General features: G+C 39.7%; 2 protein-coding genes across 2 annotated transcripts; both read right to left on the bottom strand.

Annotated features, from left to right (window-relative positions):
• Window positions 1-19236: 19236 nt before the first annotated feature.
• Window positions 19237-19755, bottom strand: LOC117908265. The gene has a single exon (XM_034821884.1). It carries the CDS (start codon window positions 19753-19755, stop codon window positions 19237-19239), a length of 519 nt encoding a protein of 172 aa, XP_034677775.1.
• Window positions 19756-19869: 114 nt separating this feature from the next.
• LOC117908264 lies at window positions 19870-20793 on the bottom strand. Its single transcript, XM_034821883.1, has one exon. The coding sequence runs from the start codon at window positions 20791-20793 to the stop codon at window positions 19870-19872; it is 924 nt and encodes a 307-aa protein (XP_034677774.1).
• Window positions 20794-21449: the final 656 nt, after the last annotated feature.

The following is a 21449-nucleotide window of genomic DNA, read 5'->3' as shown; positions in this document are numbered from 1 at the left end:
ATCAATTCAACACAGATTCTTACACATGTTTATGTTACTTATTAAGATAAAATGATAAGGTTTTTTTTTTTAAAAAAAATATATATTTAAATTAATATTTTGAACAAAAAAAAATTTACATGATTTATTCATGGCGAGGCGTTGTACACATGGATCCATTTCCTCGCAACTTGGGAGCTGAATGAGTAGAGGGTGAAGAAGAATGGAAAGTCAACTAACAAATCCTAGTCAACCACTATTTTGTGGATACACTCCATATAATTTGGATCTATTGTATACACGTATCATTAAAAATGGGAATGGGATTATTTTGGATTTGGTTGCAACCCAAAAACAAATTACTCCCAAGTTTTCTTTTCTTTCTTCTCTTTCTTTTCTTTCCTCAAGCAACCAAATATGACATGGCAGGAGGGTCGACTTCAGTGCCGGGCGGAACTGGGGCAAAAGTACAAAGGGGAGGAGATGATAAGTTTAGAAACACCAAGGCTAGGCTCACTGCCCAGTCCTCCTGGCAGCCCATCGCCAAGTCCTCCGAGCAGCCCACCACTAGATCGTCCAGGAAGCGCACTACCACCTAGTTCTCCTGGTAGCCCGCCACCACTAGATCATCCTGGAAGCGCACCACCATCTAGTTCTTCTAGCAGCCCACCACTACTAGATCATCCTGGAAGCCCACCACCACCTAGTTTTCCTGGCAGCGCACCACCACCCGGTCGTCCTCGAATTGCATCACCACTTGATTCTCCTGGCGCACTGGCGCCTTATCTTCCGCCTAGGCCACCTTGTTGTCACGACCCAAATTCCGGGCAACCCAAAATTTGACCCGTGACCCCAGGTCAAAGGTTTGACCCTAAGGGTTTCTCCTATTCCACGTTGGCAGTCAACCAAAACACTCTGGATTTTTTTTTTCATACATCCCACTAGAATTCTCATAAACTATAATATCCCAAAACTACTCAAAACAACAAGATTAAATAAATATTCATTATAATCCAAAATAAAAGTTCCCAATTAACAAATTTATCAAAATAAAGCTTCATAACAAATCCATGAGTCATAATTACTAAAACAAATCCCAAAATCCAAAAAGAAACACAATAACAAAAAAATGCCACGCTCCACTAGGCCGCTCCAGGAGCATCCTGAAGTCCTTCTTGCCCCACCTGTAGATCCTCATGAGAGATATCTACATCTAAAAAGGTATAACAAGGAAGGGGTGAGCATTTCCACATTGCTCAGTAGGGTGCCTAACACCCAAGGGGTTAAGGGGATTACTAAGTTTCAAAGAATACGAAAAGGACACTTCAACACAAAAGGAACAATTCAACAGTATCAATCAATCACATAGTGTAATATATAATATTATACACAATCTCATAATATTCAACAATTACATGAATGCACATGAACGTGTGACACACAGTCATACAATGCACTATTGTTCTCGGGCTTTCACCGAAGGATACGCGTCCGCACCCAAATACACTCCCCATTCGGAGTCTTCCCGGGGTAACTTTTGGGTCTTTCACCCTAGGGATCTCTCTCTCTTCTTAATTCGCCCCACACGGGCTTCCACTTCTCATCTCTATTTCATTTTTTTCCATTTCATACACTTTTCATAATCTTCATAATTTTATTTATTTATTTCACATAATCATGATGCACATGAATGCCATAATTCCAATGTTCCTCAATAATTCAACAATCTCAACATTTCCCAATAATCCAATAAAATAATTTCACACATTAAAGTTTCCGATAATATCTCAAACAAATATTCAAAAATTTGCATATCAAAAATCTTGAAATTTTACCACACTTACAAAAATTTTCAACCATTATAATAATTTCTAACATCCGAAATTAACTAACTTTTTACCCTAAAATTTTCGAAAATATTCTAACCAATGTCTAAAAATTCACAAATCATTATATTTGAAATCTAACCCAAATTTTGGAATTCTCCAACCCATCTAATAATTTTTTTACATTTCAAAACAATTAATTATCAATCAAAATCAATTTCTCGAAATTCCAAAAATTCCAAACAAATTCCAAATATTCTAGAAAAATTCATACAATGCCTATAATTCCTAATTAACTCATAATGACAATATTTACAATTTTTTTTCAAGGGAAAAACATAAAAATTTAAGTTTTAGGGTTAGGGTCCCCTACCACAAATCTGAGAATCTGGCCGTTAAAAACGAAATCAGCCACCGTAGGCTTGTTCTTCTAATCGAATAGAGTACTTCCTCCGAATTTGGGCCAAAACGGAGATCGTTTGGCCGTCCAAACGGCCGGTCAAAGATCCGGCGAGTGCCCTAATTCCACAGCCACTATTCCTTTCCTTCTTCTCCCCGCGTTCTGGCCGTTTCAAAAACTCCTCCTTTTCCTTTTTTTTTTTTTTTTTTTTTTTTTTTAACAGCCCACTTGGCTTTTAAAAGCCACCAGCCCACTTCACATGGCTTTCAAAAGCCACCGGCCACTTAAGCCCACATCCAAGCCCAACTCAAAATCTAAGCCCAATCCATTATTATTATTATTATTATTTTCTTTTACAACCCATTATCTTACAACCAATATTCAAAGCCCATTGCATATATTTATTTCTTTTATTTTCTTTTCTTTTCTTTATTCTAATTGTTTTATTTTATTTCCAATCCATTTTTTTTAACACACAAATTTATTTATTACTACCAATCTAAAACTAGTTTTCTCAATTTTATTATTCATCAATTTAATTTAATTGATTTATTTATTTTTCTTAATTAATTCTAATTAATCTTAATTTATTTATTTTTCATTTTCGTTTTCGTTTTTCGTTCCCGGAAATTTCCAATTTCTAAAATCCTAAGAAATTTTCTATCCTAAGGCTGACATGGCATAAAATTTTCAACTCATTTAATTGATCGACACAATAAAACGAAATTCACCAATCTGAAATTGACACGTGTTCTCCAAACACTTTTCTTTTTGACTTTTCAACCATTACACAAAATAAGACTTTTCAAACTAAAAATGCTAACATGTCATAAAATACCCGGTCATTACACTTGTCGTCTTGATTCACCACCAACTAGTCTTCAGCCTAGACCACCATCTCGTCCTGGTGCACCACCATATGATCTTCTGCCTAGACCACTAGCTCTTGCTTGTGCATCACCACCTGGCCTTCTGCCTAGACCTCCAGCTCGTCGTCCTTGTCATCCACCTTTTCATATTTGTCCTTGTCATCCGCCTAGATCTCCACCTGTTCATATTGTTCGTATGTCTAAACCTCCACCTAGGCCATACATTGGGGGAAAGCCACCACCATATTATCCACCAAAATCAACTACACCCATTAGGGGGCCAGCATCAAGCTCAGGGACAAAGGGAGGGAATCGAGGAACATGCATTATTCAAACATTTTGTTCCCTCCAATACCCTACACTTTCTCACCAACCAAACATGACCCTATAGCCTTGTAACATACTGACCAGGGTTTCAACCATCGACATGAAGCTATCATTGTTATTCATGGCAATACTACAAAAATAATTTATAGTGTCATATTTATGGTGTCACTTTTAAAATAATGACACCATATGACTTAAAATCCATAAATGTGACACATCATATAAAATTTTTCAATTAAAATAAATGATATTAATTTTAAGTTTATAGTGTCAGTTTTTGAAAAGTGACACCATATAAAATAAAAATTTTAAAATATTATAACTTAATGGGCCCACTTTGAGAATAACGATAGTATATAAAAAAAAAACTCATTGTTTCCATATACCCACAATCCAAAAAAATCTCATTCCATAACCATAACCATAACCATAATTTTCTTCTACTTCTTCGCATACCCATAGTTAACACACAACTACTCTTCTCTACTTCGTGGACTCTGAGGTAACCCGAAATATCTTAGATCTATCATTTTCATTTTTTTTATTAATGTCAAAATCTTTATTAGCACAGTTGATTTATATTCATTTATTTGGTATATTTGTAATGTGGATTGTTCAAATAGTGTTTTTTTTATTGAGTTGTAGGAAAGTAAAAATTAGGTTTAACATTCCACCATATCTTTTGTTTCATTGTTAGACCCATAAATCTCAAAATGAATGAAAATAAAATAAATGAATGATTTTTTAATATCTTTCATACTCAAAATGAAGGATAAACATTTTACAATATGAAATTTTCTTTAAATCTTACAAGAAATTTTCTTTGATGGGACTTTTTGTTTGTTTTCTAGAAATATTATATTGTGATGAGGATATGTATAAGTGATATTTGAAAAATATTTTTTTAGAAAATTATTCTCAATATTGTCATCTCTCGCAAAAGGAAAAATGAAATAGTTTCCATGTCATGTTGGAGATGGTTTGGAATGTTGGATTAACAATGAGAAATTAATTTTATTTTTTATTTATTAATGTAAATGAACTATTTTTAAAAATTTAAATAGAAATGAAAATTTTTATAATTATTGTGAAACCAAGGTTTGGTTAATCTTGATTTTGATGATAACAAAACAAGGTTTAGAACTAATGATTATATTTCAAGTGTGATTAGGCAAGATGATTTCCAAAGTGAAAATTACAAAGACAAATCAAGCCAATGAGAAATCATGAAGAAGAAGACCACCTCAAAGAAAAGTTTTTTTCAAAGACCCAAGCTTCATAAGATCTCTTTGTTAGATTGTTGGTGCACTAGGATTTTCATGCATTACATTTTTTACTTATGCACCAAAATTATCCAAGAGTTATTTTGTTTTAAATATTTTAAAATTGAATGATTTCATGTTTTCAACTAAAACCTTGTGTAAAATGTTTTTCAAACTTGTTTAAAAGGTTTTAAGTTGAAAAAATTGGTTGTTGAGCCAAAAACGGCTCAACCTGTTGAACCGGATGAGGAACCGATTAACCGCCAACTCAACCGGTCTAGGATCAGGTTGACCCCCAATTCAACTGGTCAAGGGTGTGAACAGTAACCAGTCAACCGCTAACTCAATCGGTACAGGGGTGCAAAAAACCTTCTATCTCTTCCAGAATGGTTGTTCAACCGGATGAGGAATCGACCGACCCACACCTCAACCAGCCGAGGTTCGGTCAAGGTCCAATTGAGGTCTAACGGTCACTTGCCAAGCATTAAATGCTAACGACTAGTCAACCGGTCGACCCGCAGCTCTACCGATCGAACCCCCAACGACTAATTTGGCTTTTTTCTTCTATAAAAAGGCTCAAAATCTTCATTGTTTAAGAGCTCAACCTTCCCAAACCTTTTTTGAATGCATCTGAGCCTTGGAAGAGTGTTTTGAGTCACCATTGTTCTAAAACTTGCATATCATTAGTGCACCTTTTAATCCTAGTTTTCTTGTATCATTTGAGCTTAAAGTTTTTGTACTAGGATTTTGTGAGATCAATTATTTGTATATCTTTAAGAGGAAGATTCTCAAGTGTGGGGTATCACTTGAGAGGTTGTTCAAGAGTGGGATATCTCTTGAGGATTGTAAAGGATGCTTGGAGCTAAAAGTCCAAGAGGGTGGATTGGAACCATAATCCAATTGTATTTCTTGAAGGCTTGGTTTAGAAGCCTTGAACTAGTGGAACCTCAAGCTTGGGATTGAAGCTAGAGGAGAGTGGATGTAGGTTAGGTTGCGCCGAACCACTATAAAAATCTTGTGTTTGCATTCTCTCTTCCCTACTCCTTTACTTTATATGCAATTACCTTTACATTGTTTTATTATATACTTGCATATATTTGTATCTAATATTCACATAGTTTAAATTTGCAAAAAGAGACCATCACCCTATTCACCCCCCCTCTAGGGTGATTACCATAGGTTGGATTAGTCTAATTTTTCTAACAATTATAAAAATGATCAAATCTTTTGATATTTATTTTTTTACATTGTATTATGGTTAATATTTCATCTTGTTATATTCATATTTTTTCTATTCTTAAAATATGTTTTTTGCTTTTTATTTTTATCTTATTTTCTTATTGTTTTTATATGCTTTAACCAAACTTTAGAGTAATTTGAGATTGATGATGAAATTTCCTTTTCAAGATTAGAAAATTTCTATACAATCCTTTTATTACATAAATTTTTTCAATTCCTTCTATAAAACTTTTCCTTTTTATTTTTATTTTTTTATAATAAGATATTTTATAATTTTCTTTTGATTTTCTATGAAATTTCCTTTAATGAGATAGTTTGTTTATTTTCTAAGAATATTATAGTATGTTGTGAGGAAGATATTGGTTGGTCATATTTGGAAAATAATTTTTGAGAAAATTATTCTCAATATTGTCATATCCCGCAAAAGGATTCTAAAAATATGTTTTATTTTTGCCTTCTTTTCTTATTGTTTTTATATGAATTAACCAAACTTTGGAGTAATTTTATATTGATGAAGAAATTTTCCTTTCAAGGTTAGGAAATTTCTATAAAATCCTTTTATTACAAAAAAATTTTCAATTTTGTCCATAAAACTATTCATTTTCTTCATTTTTCTTTTTTCTGAAAAAGATGTTTGATAATTTATTGATCTAAAGAATATTAAAAGTAAAAAATTTAAAATATTGAATATCTTTTCCTTTGATGTTTTTAAATTTTTATTATTTTTATTTGAACATATTTTTCATATCCATATTTTTTATTAATTATTTTAATTACAAAAAAGAAATATCAATTGGAGTTATGACTGAAAAAAATCAATAATTTTTATGAAAGGTTCTTTAATTCTTTCTCATACTAATTTTTCTCTTAACATTTTTTAATAATGAATTAGGTTTTTTTGTCTTATGTACACAATTTTCATGCTTGTTATGATATCATGTTTTATCATATTAGTAGTTGAAAACATTTTTATATTTGTTACTAAAATTTTATTTTATATAATTGAGATGAAATTTAATGGACATTGTTATTTCACAAAATGAACATTAAAAAAATATTGAAATTAAGAAAATCCTTCCAAGAAATAAAAAATATATAAAAAGAATTAAATGTTAAAAATGATTTTTAAAAGCATAATGAATTATAAAAAATAAATTTAAAAAGTATAGATTTTAAGTGGAAGATTAGTATTTTCTAAAATTTTAGATTTATATTTTGATTTTGTTGTTTTGATTTATTTTTTATTTTCTCGAATTTTTTTTATTTGAGTTTAAATGTGACTACTTTGTTGTGAGATTCATTAAAGAAATAATTGTTGATTCTATAGTTATTGCATTAAAGGTTTTACTCATTTAATGAATTGTACATAGTTTCATACTTCCAATTATTGTGATATTAGTTTGATGATAGAAAAACATATTCTCAAGTAGAATTTGAAGAAATTAGAGGAGAATTACTACTTCTGTGTTATAACTAATCATGAATTATGTTGATGTATCGCGATCATGCATGGTGAGTCCCTTAGTTGTTGTATGCATTTTCCATTGATATTGTATAACATTACTTATTCTTTACGAACTATTTTTATATCAAAATGGGAAAAAGAAAAACGAAAACATTAGTACTTAGATTTGTTTACTTTTTATAACATCAATTAATTTTTATTTTCAATAAGACTCTAAAACTCATTAAACTATGAAATGCAGGTATACACTCTTGGGAGGATGGTATGAAAGAATAAAAAGAAAGGAGAAAGAGTGATTCGTTCCCAATTAGTGTCTCAGCTGATTCATGTCCTCTCAATGGTCCCTGACAGTGGTGCCATTTGATTCATGTCCAGCTGGTGTCCCTTGATTGTGGTCCTCAGAAGGGAGTAATCAACAAAATTTATAACCTATTACACCATGTACTAGGATAGCCTTAGCTAGCATAGCATAGTGGCTCTAGGGTCGTTCACTAGGATGGGTTTTCACTTCACAATTGATATTAATTCAAAGCTAAATTGGTGCCTTTTCATTTCAAGGTTAGCTTTAAAAGAAGACATAAAGATGTTTGAAAAAGGATTGGTTTTAAGCTAACCAAAAATAGTAACTGGTTTTACTTACAAAGAAAAGTGTCTCTTGGAGTTTAGATCACTAGGCTCAAGTTCCTCATACAAAAAGGAAGTTCAAGTCACTTGTTTCTTTTCCTCGCATTAGAGAATTAACATATAGTTAATTCTCTGACCGGTGTGGTACAGATGCATCCCTTTAATGGGTTCAAACACTAAATCCCTCTCACTGATGCAACTTGCAATGGCTCGTGCCTCTCACCTAGCATTTGCCATTCAAGGTGATCTTTAACCTTGGATTTTCCTTCACAAGCTCGTAGGAGATAACTAATGGATGTCTCCTTAGAGTCCAAAAGTTTACCAAGTGTTGGCTATTCTAGAAAATCCTACCTTCAAACCACCTACCAAAGACTTGCAAGAGATAAACTAGTGCATTTCCATGGACGGAGATCACTTGCCTTACCAAGTGTTCGCCCAGGTGATTTAAAGGCGTTTTAAGTTAACTAAAAAGATAAAAACCATTAACGGGTCAAACTTTCTCTTCATTAAAAACTAAAACAACAAAACTTCCAATTTATGCATGAAGAAACTTACTCGGCTTTCTTCACTCCAAGAGACAAAGAGCCTAGCCTCTCATCCTCTGAGGAAAAATCCTTAGAGTTTGATTGGCTAGAAATAAGAAGAACGAGAAAACAAAAATAGGAAAAACAGAGCAAGTGCACTGTTCGTCTGTTTCATATATGATATATCATGATCGATGATGAGAACAAGCTCCCCTCCTTTGTAAAACAGATTACAAATCTATATATAAGAGGTTATTCACCCCTTTGTTCTTACTTAAAAGCTAAGGAATCCTATGATAGGTGGATTACAAGGAGACTTTGGGAATTTAGTCATCAAATATCTAAAGCAAAATATCTCCAAATGTCGGTCGCAAATATTGGGATGCTGCAGGAGAACACCGCGGCACTGTGCAAAATTCTGCCTTCAGCTTGGAGTGATCCGGGTAAGCGCCATGGAGGATCCGGACATGTCTGTCCGGGGAAGTTGAAACGCCCTCCTCTCCCATCCGGCGTCAGGTGTCGGATGTATGGTATCCAGATAAAGTGGAATGCCGGCCGGACAGAATTCCGGATGTGAGCCATCCGGAGAAGGTGGAACGTCGCAAGGGGGACCGTCTGCGTGTTATAGCTATCCGGAGCAACTCCATCCGGATTCCCCAAGAGAACACACGACGCGCTTCCCTATCCGGACTCCCTTAGGGAGAAGCACCCGGCACTCGTGAACATCACACCCGGACGATAGCATATCCTATCCGGATATGTTGTCCGGATCAGTGACTAAAGTGAGCAAGCCTTGCTACAGCCCATGTTCCGCCGCCCTCTGATGGTGTGTCCGGACGCCCTGTGCGGACATCTTTGCCATGGATTCCAAAGAACTCTCCTCAATCTCTGATTGCTTTGGTGATAAAAAAAGCTATCAAAACACCAAAACTTAACACAATTTGATTAGAATTGATTGCAAGGGTCCTTAACATGTTAATTGGGTTAAAAGGTGATAACTACTACTCAAAAGTGTTTAAAAGAGTTAATTACAAACTATGAAATAGCACTTTTTGAGTAGTAATCACTCTCCCCAACTGACATATTGCTAGTCCCTTAGCAATGAAGGAGAGAAAAATAAAAATAAACAATACTATAATTTACGACATCATGCTGATAAAAAAAAAAAACAATTTTCAAGTGGCATGATGATCTAACTCTCACATGGAACATTAAAGAAATAAAACTCAAATTTCAACAAGAGTTATCAAATAACTTGTCTAATCACAATTCTTAAAGAGAAGACATTATGCAAATTTAAGCTTTTAAAAGAGTTTCCACTCCCAAAGGGCCAAACCTTACTCTTCCACAAAAATCTAAGTGTTATTTATTAGCTTCCGAATACAGTATGTTGAACTAATCTCTCCCCCCAACCTAGTTCTTTTTCAAAGCTTAGCAAACTAATCAACCTCCAATAGGCTAAGAACACACCTCTTGTTTCACAATTTTTTTCATTGTAGGAGTACAAGGCTAAAGGTATTCTTTTCTAAATTGTCCATGTAACGGGGGTCCATCGATGACTCCCAACCAATTAAGGTTTAGGGCATCAAGCTTTAAGGATCTTTCAACCTCTAACTCCTCGGATTTTACCCCGGACTTTTGAGAATATATTTTAATACCCAAGCACCTACAGTATGTTAAACACCTATCCACCCCTGTAATGAGCATTAAGGTCGGTGACTCCCAACCAATGAAGGCTTAGGGCACCAGGTTTTTAAAGATTTTCACCATATACCCCTCAGACCTTGGTCGGGTTTCAAAGCAAGCAAACATTTTTTCTTTCTTTCTTTTTTCAAAGACTCATTGGCCTTTTATAAGGTGTCCCAACATTATTAAATAAGGTCAAAGGTACCAAGTCTAAAATTTTCCTAAGTCAAGAGGGAAATAGTTTTTCATTTTATACTCGGAACCTATTGTGCACAGTGTGTGAATAGCTTAAAGTGGAAGAACTAAGCTTGAATTCAATAGAAGTTTCAACAATTCATCAACTTTAGTAAGCATGATACAAACTCTAAGTCAAGTAAAAAGACAAAAATTCAATTTCTCCCTTTTTATTTTTGAGATTTTTTTCCTTAATAGCCATGGAGAGTAGAATAAAAACTTTAAAAAATTTTAAAAATTAAGCAAAAAGCAACTAAATTACCAAAATAACTTAGCATTTAATAACAAAAACTTCCTTCCTCAACTCTCCCCCCAACCAAGCTGAACATTGTCCTCAATATGACAAAAGCAATTGAAAAATAGGGAGGAAGTGGTACCTCCTTAGTGACATGGAGTCTGAGTCATATAAGAGAAACCACATGTTTCAAAAAAACATAAGAGTTAGTGAGTAGAGGAAATAGAAAAATGCCAAGTTTAAACAAAAATGATGTCTATATATGATGTATCATCAGTAATACATCCAATCCTATAATATAAGACATCAAAATATGGAATTATCTATACTAATATAATATGTAAATACAAAAAGTAAAGAGATGATCAAGTGATGGTAAGGTCCTGTGGAGCTGATGCATCTGTGGTGGCCTCTTGATTGGGTTGGATCAAGACTTTGGCCTCTGTTCTGATAGTCTCCTATGATGTCATAGTCTCCTCAACTGGAGCTATGGGCTCTGATGGTTTTAGGAGGTCAGAAATGGAGTGAGAGGCTTCATGGTGTGTGCGCTGAAGGATTTCAAGGCATGGAGGATTTTGCAACCATTTCACAGAGGAGGCTGGGCAACTGCGAAATCATTTCACAGCGGGAGGCGATTTTCGAAGTTGGAGCACTTTTGCTGCGAAATTTTGCAGACTATGCTCTCTTCTTGCTTTTTGAGCTCCTCTTGATTTTGATCATCCAAAAACCTATATTACATCAAAACAAAGTAAAATTAAAGCATTGAAATCAAAATTAACACAAGTAATAAATAAAACAAAAAGATATGAACTAGCTAGTCTTTAGAAAGACTAAGTCCATCAAAAAATTTGATCCTGATTTAGCTTGCCCGGATCCCATATGAAGTTTGCATCTCTCACTTGAGACTTGGTTTGTATGATTTTCCCATACAAAGGTTGGGGGAAAGGTGGAGGCATGCGTTTCTTCATTCTTTCTTCCTTGATGACTATCCTCTGTGGTTCTCCTTGTACATTAACATCATAGCCATCTTTCTCTATCCTTTTCCCCTTTTTCTTTCCTTTGATTTCCTCCATTTTTTCTTTCTCTGTTTCACTTTCTACCATATGTTGTAGCTTGGATATGAACAGATCAACCTCTTTACCACTCCTCAAAGTGATAATCGTTTTAACTTCCTTCTCCATTGAAGATTCTCCCTTTTGAGCCTCCACTTCATGGATACCCTTGGAATTTTGATAAGGTTGAGAAGGAGAGTTTTCTTTCTCTTGCACTGTGTTGAGGTTGGCAAACCTTGAGATTGAATATTGGAGATTATCTATCTTTTGAGATAGATCATTTTGCATTCCATCCATCCTTTTATTCAATGAACTCTCTACACTGTCAATTCTTTGACTGAACTGAGCATTGATGGATTTTTGAGCTCCAACAAAGTCTCCCACGACCTTGCTAAGATTCACCATAGCTTGATCAAGGTTTGAGGCTTGCTGTGGTGCTTGAGCAGGTTGCTTATACTGAGGTGGCTGTGGTTTCCAAGAGAAATTTGGATGGTTCCTCCAATTGGAATTGTAGGTGTTGCAATCACCAAACATTTCTCTCACTGTTGGAATAGTAGGACACTCACCCACCAAGTGCTCATAAGATAGACAAATGGCACAAGACATAGGTTGCAATGGTGTTTGAGAGATGGCTTGCACTTCTTGCATCTTCTTCATTTCTAGCTCTTCCAATCTCCTTGCCATAGCTGCAATCTTTGCCTTCATGTCTATGCTTTCATTCAAAATATACATCTCACCCTTAGCATTAGGTTGAGACATCATTCTTCCCATATCTCTAGCATTCGGTTCATCCCATCTTCTTGAAACTTCAGCCACATAACTCATGAAGTTCATGGCTTCCTCTGCTATCTTGTATTCAATATGGCATGCATAACTAGTAATTTGTGAATTAAAAACAGAGAAAACAAAAGAAAACAAAAGAAAAACAATTCTAAGAAAAAAAAATTATTAAGATTAACTAAAAACTATAGTAAAATATGAACAAAGAAAAAGAAACAAATAAAAAGAGTTAGTAAAAAGAAAAGAAAAGTCACCAAACTTGTGATGAAGATCACAAGTACGTTTAAAAGGTCATATCACTGTAAAGTGGCACCATCCTCGACAACGGTGCCATTTTATTCGTTCCCAATTGGTGTCTCAGCTGATTCATGTCATCTCAATGGTCCCTGATAGTGGTGCCATTTGATTCGTGTCTAGCTGGTGTCCCTTGATTGTGGTCCTCAGAAGGGAGTAATCAACAAAATTTATAACCTATTACACCATGTACTGGGATAGCCTTAGCTAGCATAGCATAGTGGCTCTAGGGTCGTTCACTGGAATGGGTTTTCACTTCCCAATTGATATTAATTCAAAGCTGAATTGGTGCCTTTTCATTTCAAGGTTAGCTTTAAAAGAAGACATAAAGATGTTTGAAAAAGGATTGGTTTTAAGCTAACCAAAAATAGTAACTGATTTTACTTACAAAGAAAAGTGTCTCTTCGAGTTTAGATCACTAGGCTCAGGTTCCTTATACAAAAAGGAAGTTCCGGTCACTTGTTTCTTTTCCTTGCATTAGAGAATTAACATATAGTTAATTCTCTGACTGGTGTGGTACAGATGCATCCCTTTAATGGGTTCAAACACTAAATCCCTCTCACTGATGCAACTTGCAATGGCTCGTGCCTCTCACCTAGCATTTGCCATTCAAGGTGATCTTTAACCTTGGATTTTCCTTCACAAGCTCGCAGGAGATAACTAATGGATGTCTCCTTAGAGTCCAAAAGTTTACCAAGTGTTGGCTATTCTAGAAAATCCTACCTTCAAACCACCTCCCAAAGGCTCGCAAGAGATAAACTAGTGCATCTCCATGGACGGAGATCACTTGCCTTACCAAGTGTTGGCCCAAGTGATTTAAAGGCGTTTTAAGTTAACTAAAAAGATAAAAATCATTAACGGGTCAAACTTTCTCTTCATTAAAAACTAAAACAACAAAACTTCCAATTTATGCATGAAGAAACTTACCCGGCTTTCTTCACTCTAAGAGACGAAGAGCCTAGCCTCTCATCCTCTGAGGAAAAATCCTCAGAGTTTGATTGGCTAGAAATAAGAATAACGAGAAAACAAAAATAGGAAAAACAGAGCAAGTGCTCTGTTCGTCTGTTTCATATATGATATATCATGATCGATGATGAGAACTGTTGGTGGCGAAATTCCCCTGCTATAGTAATTGTCAGCAGCAACGAAATCTCGGTCAACGCATAGTAGTATTTCCTCCTTCCTCCTGCAAAAAGATGTCCAGACAGGATGTCCGGGCACACCCTCCGATGGTTTTGTTAGCCATGGCTCAAGAGATCAAGCTATTAGGTTGTTTCAGGGATAATCAACCTTACCTTCCTCTTTGTGTGAAGCCTTTTTTATATAGTGTCAGAAAGTATGGCACCGCTTGGCTAGTGGGTCCCATTGTCATGATTGCGGCTCATAGGCAAAGCAATCATGACATTTCTGGTGTCAGGAGGCGGTTAGTAGGAAGGTATTTAGGCGGTGGACGTCACCGTAATTTATGACTTTAAATATCTGGGATGTGTCAGGAGACTTGAGAAGATTTGGGAATGTCTTGTCGAATGTATCTTGCATTAATGATGAGTGACAGTTCAGGGGACTTGGTTGTCAGTGCTGTCGGAGTTATCTTTTTGATTGTGGGTGGAAATGGGATCCGGTGAATCGCGAGTGTCTATCGATCTAAGTTGTTACCAGAGTATCCGGACATGTATGTCCAGGGAAGTTGAATCGTCCTCCTTTCTCATTCGGAGATAGGCACCGGATGTGAAGTATCCGGAGAAGGCGGAGCGTCGGCTGGACCCCGGATGTGATATATCCGGATGAGATGGAACGACGGCTGTGATACCTCCGGGTGGAATGTCGGCGGAGAAGAGTTCCGGATGTGATGCATCCGGGTGGAATGAGCTATGCTACGTGTCGCAAGGGGGATCGTCCGCGTGTCCAAAGGAGAAGGAGCCACGTGGCACTTTTTTAGTGAGGATCCCACAATGCCCCCTTTTATATCGCCTGTCTGGCTTGGTCAGAAAAGGCAGGATAAAAATGTTACCTTTACATAATTTCTCTTTCATACGGATAGCAATGGTATGTGTCGCTTTCTCGTTGCGGGAGCTAGTGAGGCGGGCCGACTTTGAAAGCTGTGCCAGATGGTGTGTCGTTTCAGAACTTGGTGCAATTGTGTTTCCTGTCGTTTGGGGGGGTTTCTCGAGGCTTTGTTCTTATAAGTAGGGGCCCAGGGCCCTCTGTTGATACTTTTCATTCTCCTTCCAGACTCTTAAGTGCTTCCAGAAATTCTTCAGAAAAAGTTCAAAGACGTGACGACTGGTTTTCAACTTTTCTCAGAAATTTTTGCAAGGTTTGCCATTTCACTCTTCCCTTCTCTTTCACTTTGCTGCTTGCGATGTTGTTTGTTTGCCCTTTGAGGGGATGGATTGGGTTGGTAGAAGTGAATGATACAGGTAGTTTTTGTTAGGGTTCGAGCTTTGAAGAGGCTAGGATGTGCTGGGGATTGATAAGGGGTTTGTGATGTATTTTGAGGGTTTTCATAGGTTTCTTTGAATGTGAGGTTGCTAAGAGAATGGTTTTTCTGGCAAGTCTGTGTGGTGTTACTATAATCTTCGAGTTAGGGTTCATGGGTTTAGTGATTTTACAATGCGACGCACTTCGAATGCGTTTTGATCGGTGTTTTCTTGTAATGCAGGTTTTACGTAATCTACAATGTCTTCGAAGAAGGGAAATGTGGCAATTGGCGCGGCCAAGCAGGGCGGTTCAGGCGGGCGAGTCAACCTTACTGAGCTTCTAAACGAGAAGGAGTTCCGAGACTGCTTCAACATCCCAAACGGAGTGTCCGTTCGTCTGCTGGAGGGTGATGTCGTGTCGACCGCCAAGTCGGGGGATAACTCCATTTGCTTCTCCAAGGAGCAGTTCAACGCGGGACTTCGCCTTCCGCTTCCCTCACTTTTCAAGCAATTCCTCCACTACACACAGATTCCATCGGCTCTGATCCACCTCAACATTGTCCGGGTACTGATGGGCTGCAACATCCTAGACATGCTGTTTAACTTGGACCTGTCCCTACTGGAGGTCCTATTCGTCTACTCCATCAAGAAAGGGAAGAACGATATTTATAGTTTTGTTGCCAGTTTTCCATCACTTCAGCTGGTGACCGGCCTTCCTAATTCGACTAAGGGGGCCGCCAGAGGACACGTGATGGTCAAGGGCGCATGGGCAGTCTTATCGGTGCATCCGGATAAGAAGTTCACTCCCAACCAATCATTGAAGACCCCAGGTAAGAATAAGTTGCCTCTTGTTCTCCTATGGTTGTGAGTTAGATCAACATCATAAGGTGGCTAACAGGCTTTGTTCTCTTGGGTGCAGGCAAGGAAAGAAGGAGGAAGCTGGTGGAGTGGGTAGAAAAAGCCTCGTTCAACTGGTTGAACAGGATGTTTGAGATTGCGCCAGATGAGAGGAATTGTGAAATGCTTCTTTCAGCGCAAAATCTCCGCTTGGTTACCCAAGAGCCCCAGCCATATGTTCTTAACATACTACCGAGGCGACTGCTTAAAGAGGTGGTGGCCGGAGAACATTTTGTTCTCAAAGATCTTCCCTTCTATGCGGAGGCAAATGAGGCAGATGCCTAGGCACGCCAAGCACTTCTCAGCGACCGGGAGGAAAGAAGGCAAGAAGAAACCTTGCGGAAGGCTCCCGGTGATAAATGCCCCGTGTTTTCTCCTCCTGTTGGTGCCCCAGCAAAAAAGAAGAAGAAGACTCTCAATAAGGGGAAAGAAATAAAGCTTCCAACTCCCCCAAAGGAAGTGGTAATACCACCTCCAACTTTTGTAAAGGGAGTTATAATAAGAACGCCAAATCCCTCCGTCTTGCCTTCGATTTCAAGCGGCTTCGCACACATTGCGTGTCTAAATGGATCAGGGCCTTCAATTCCAGCGGCTGCATGGATGGCTCTTCCGGCTGAGGAAGCAACCTCCGCGTGTCGGCCCGGCTCTCCCCATCCGGACGAGAATGCAGTCGGGGCCTCTTGTGGTGAAACGTTGCCTTTTGCGGTGCCTCCAATGGAAGAAACGGGCCTTGAAGATCAAGGTTTGCCCCCTTGTGAACCAAGTCCCCTTGCCATTGTACCGATGAAGAAGGCATCCGGGGGGAGGTTTCATCCGGCCCACGATTTGAAGTCTGGCATCAGCGGGCGGCTTCGGGATCGTCTTTGGGAAGCCATCGAAGTCAGCTGCTCATCCGCCCAAGAGGTTCATCCGGAGGGAGTGAGACAGTGATGGCAGAAAGAAACCCAACCGACCCGGTGCCGGTTCCGGAGGAGGGTTTGCCCGAAGAGATTCAGCCGACCGCGATAGATGAGGGCCCGACTCTAAGGGATGAGCCACACCACAACATCCCGTCAGGGGGGCGTCTGGTTGATGATGCAGCTTGCACCTCCGCTAGCTCTTTCAGCTATGCGGAGTTGGGAGAGATGTTGAAACAAATTCCTTCCAGCTCAGATATTGTCTTGCCTTCAGCAAAGATGTTCGAAGCGGCGGAAATGGTATAACTTATTTCCCTTGATTTTTGGTTCCATATTGGTGTGTCTTTCATATGGCTGGTATTTGAATTCGTTGTTTGTGGGTTTTTATGCAGCTGGTGAGCGGTATTCGCGGCATGGTTCAACATCCCAATCTTTTTACAAACTTGCTGCGAACTACCTATCATATGAAAGCCTTCGTCTCCCAGCGCATGAGCGGTGAAGATGAATTGCGCTCAAGACTGGAGCAGGCTGAAGCCAGTTTATCCGCTGCTTGGAGGGCCTCTGAAGAGAGTGCTGAAGCCTTGAAGAAGTCCCAGGACAATAACGAGGCTCTCCGGATAGAGCTAGCAGAGGCGAAAAGCCGGGAGGAAGCTACAGACGCTCGCCTGCACGAGGCGGAGGATAAGGCAGCCCAGCTAAGGGGGGAGGTGAGACAACTCCAAACCGAGGTGTCAATTGAGAAAAAGCAGAGAGAGGATTTGCAGTTGCGTTTATCAGCGCAAAAAGAAGAGTTGGAGGTTGAGTTTGCTGCGCAAAGGGAGGAACTCGAGGCGGATTACCAGAAGCAGGTAGACGAGATGTACTTCTTCGGCTACCGTTGCTACATGAAGAAATATGGTATCAAGCGGGACGTCCCCTCGATTCCCCCGGGTGAGGAGGGAAAGTTGCGCTGCAAGCCTTCACAATGAGAGCTTTTCTTTTTGTAACTTTTACTGCTACTTCTCTCTATATCTGTAGCCCGGATGTCTTTTGTATACAATTTCACAATTATTAATAAAACATACTCATTCACATTGTTCTCCCATCTTTCTTTCATTGGTAGTATTGCTTCAAATTGGCTGCATTCCAAGGGCGGGGTAGAGGGGTTCCACTTAAGGTTTGCAAATGGTATGATCCATTTTTGTTAGCTTTTGACACCATATAAGGACCTTCCTAATTGGCCTGAAATTTTTCGGCTCCTTTCTCAGCCGTGTCTTCAAAAACTTTTCTAAGCACCAATGACCTTTTCTTGAAAATTCGAGGTCGCACCTTCCTGTTGTAGTATGCAGCCGCCTTTTGTTGATATGCGGCCATCCGGATGGATGCTGCCTCTCTAGCCTCATCCGCCCAATCCAAGTGCCTTGCAAGTTCGTCGTCTTCATTTCTTTGACCTTTGACAGTAGTCCGGGCTGTAGGCATACCCACTTCAATTGGGATAACGACATCTGTTCATTCGTGGTAGTGGGAAACTATCTTTGGGGCACGCGTCATTGAGATTGGTGTAGTCTATGCACACTCACCATTTTCCTTCCTTCTTAGGGACCACTACTACGTTTGCCAACCATTCCGGATACTCCACCTCCTTTATAAATCCGACCTCCAATAATTTTTCCATTTCTTCCTGAATGATTTTTTGCCTGCCCGGATGGAATCGTCGGATTTTTTATCGAACTGGCTTGGAGGTAGCTAATACGTTGCGCCGATGAGAGGCGACGCTCAGAAGTATTCCAGGCATGTCCGAGTGGATCCAAGCAAAGATATCTCGACTTTGTTGGAGCACTTTTTGAAGTTCGAATCTCTCGGCTGGCGGCAGGAGGGTACTGACGTATGTGAAGCGTTCACCTTCCTTTGATATCCGGACAGCTTCCAACGGATCTGCTGCCGGGGGATCTTTGTCTCCCAGGTGCTGTAACTGCTATTGGTCAGAAGCATTTGCTTCTTTGGAGGAATGCTCACAGTCGGCGCTGGGTCCGGCCTCTCGAGCGATCTGATAACATTGTCGAGCAGCGAGCTGGCTTCCGTAAAGATTAATTTGCCCATCTTGGGTGATGAAGCTAACCCTTTGATGGTATGTGGATGGAATGGCCTTCATTCCATGTAACCACGTGCATCCCAAAATAGCATTGAAAGGGGATAAATCCTTAACCATAGAAAACAGAACATTTCAGATGACTGGCCCGGCATGAACCTACAGTATTACATCCCCAAGTGAGGTTGTAGAAGAAACATTGAATCCGGACAGGGTTCTTCCGGGATTTTCCAGGCTGGATGGTTCGAAACCCATTCGTTTGATGATCGCCACTTGCAACAGGTCCGTGGAACTACCTGGGTCAATCAAGATTCTTTTTACGTCGTAGTCTCCCACCCCTATTGTAAGGATGAGAGCATCTCGGTGCGGCTGCAGCACTCGGGATGGATCTAGAGCGGGGAAGACAATGGTCCCATCTATGGGATGGATGCTCCCATTGGCTAATCTTGGTCGGATGGAGCTCACGTGTTCCCGAACCGTAGTTGCTCGCAGTAGTCTCTGCTTTTTCCTTTTGGAACTGTATTCGTCATCTAAGGGTCCTCCGTATATGTAGTTGATCATTGCCCTAACAGGAGCTGCTGGGGCGCGTGGGCCTCGACTATGGGGAGATTCTTCACCTTTAGGCACTATTCGGACGTACTGCTTCAAGTGTCCTGCCTTTAGGAGATCCTCCACCATGTAACGGAGGCTTATGCATGCTTCAGTCGTGTGCCCATGATCTTTATGGTAATCACATCTTTTGTTGCGGTCCCTTTCTGAGGGGTTCGATCTTATTGGTACTGGCCATCTAAATCAGGGCAGATTGCTGATTATAGGAAGCAGATTTTCGTACGACTTGGTGAGGGGTGTTCGAATGAGTGGTGGGCGTCGCTCATCTTGCCCCCTGTTGGATGACCCAGGATGGTTGGGTGCTTTGAAGCTTCTGGTGGCTTCACTTTTAGCGGCTTGGCTAGTTACCAGGACCTGCTGTGCAGTGGCACGGATGTCATCCTCTAGCATGGAGTATTTACTCGCACGCCGGAATAATTCGTCCATGGTTGTAGGAGGTTTTTTAGCGTGGGACTCGAAGAAGGGGGTCCCTGGGCATATGCTCCGCTTAAAAATTTGGAAGATTGCGTCCATGCTGTATGATTCGACTTGCAGGACAGCTTGTCCGAAGCGCTTCACGAACTCTGTCAAAGTTTTGTTTTCTTGCATTTTGAGGTTCTGCAAGGTGCTGATATTTTGCTTATGTCTGGCTGAGCATAAGTATTGCCCCACGAAGACCTCGGACAAATCCCGGAAATTGTCAATCGACTTCACGGGCAGTCGGTGAAACCATGAAAGAGCCTGGCTTTGCAAACTGACTGGGAAAACTTTGCACAACAGCATATCATTTCCTATGTCAAGGGTCATGAGCTGCCGATAATGCATTATGTGATCAAAGGGATCGCTGGATCCATCATATGAGGAGAATTTCGGGACGATGAACCCTCGTGGGGGTTCATATTTAATGATATGAGAGCTGAAAGGCGTGGAGAGCATGTCATCCAGACGCCTGCTGATAGAGCCCGGAGGGGCTGTGTGCAAGGGATCTTTACCAACCCGCGCCACTGGGGGGCGGGCGGCATGTCCCTGTAAAGTAGGCGAGCTCGAGGGCTCGGAGTGTGCACCTAGTGATATGGTGGCATGAGGCCTGTTTTTATAGGATGTTTGGGGTCCCAGACGCGCGTACATGGCGTCAAATATTTGGGGCCTTTTCTCACATTGTGGTTTGGATGAGACTTGAGTGGAGCTTGAGCTTTCGTCTCGTCGGACACGGTGGGCGTGCACCGGGGTTTCAATAGGCCATACTTCATGCGCCTCGAGGGTTGGGCTCGCCTCGAGGGGGAATGGAGCTCCCTAGCTGTGACAGGGGTCCTGCCTCCGTTGATAGTGCTGAGGTTGAGGAGAGCTTCAGATCCTCAAGACATTGTTTTCTTCTCTAAGTTTCCTTGTTTCTTGGAGCAGAATTTGCATTTGCATCGGAGTGACTTTCGACACCTTTGGCTGAAGCACGACTCCTTGAGGGTGAAGTCATCTTTACAGTTGGAAGGTATAGGATTTACTGAGAAGAGAAGACGTGTTCCCACAGACGGCGCCAGTGTTGGTGGCGAAATTCCCCTGTTACAGTAATTGTCAGCAGCAACGAAATCTCGGTCAACGCATAGTAGTATTTCCTCCTTCCTCTTGCAAAAAGATGTCCGGACAGGATGTCTGGGCACACCCTCCGATGGTTTTGTTAGCCATGGCTCAAGAGATCAAGCTATCAGGTTGTTTCAGGGATAATCAGCCTTACCTTCCTCTTTGTGTGAAGCCTCTTTTATATAGTGTCAGAAAGTATAGCACCGCTT

Source organism: Vitis riparia, chromosome 19 (genome assembly GCF_004353265.1).
Source record: "Vitis riparia cultivar Riparia Gloire de Montpellier isolate 1030 chromosome 19, EGFV_Vit.rip_1.0, whole genome shotgun sequence".
Classification (NCBI taxonomy): domain Eukaryota; kingdom Viridiplantae; phylum Streptophyta; class Magnoliopsida; order Vitales; family Vitaceae; genus Vitis; species Vitis riparia.
The sequence above is the reverse complement of the archived record's forward strand: the minus strand, read 5'-3'. Positions and strand labels throughout refer to the sequence as shown.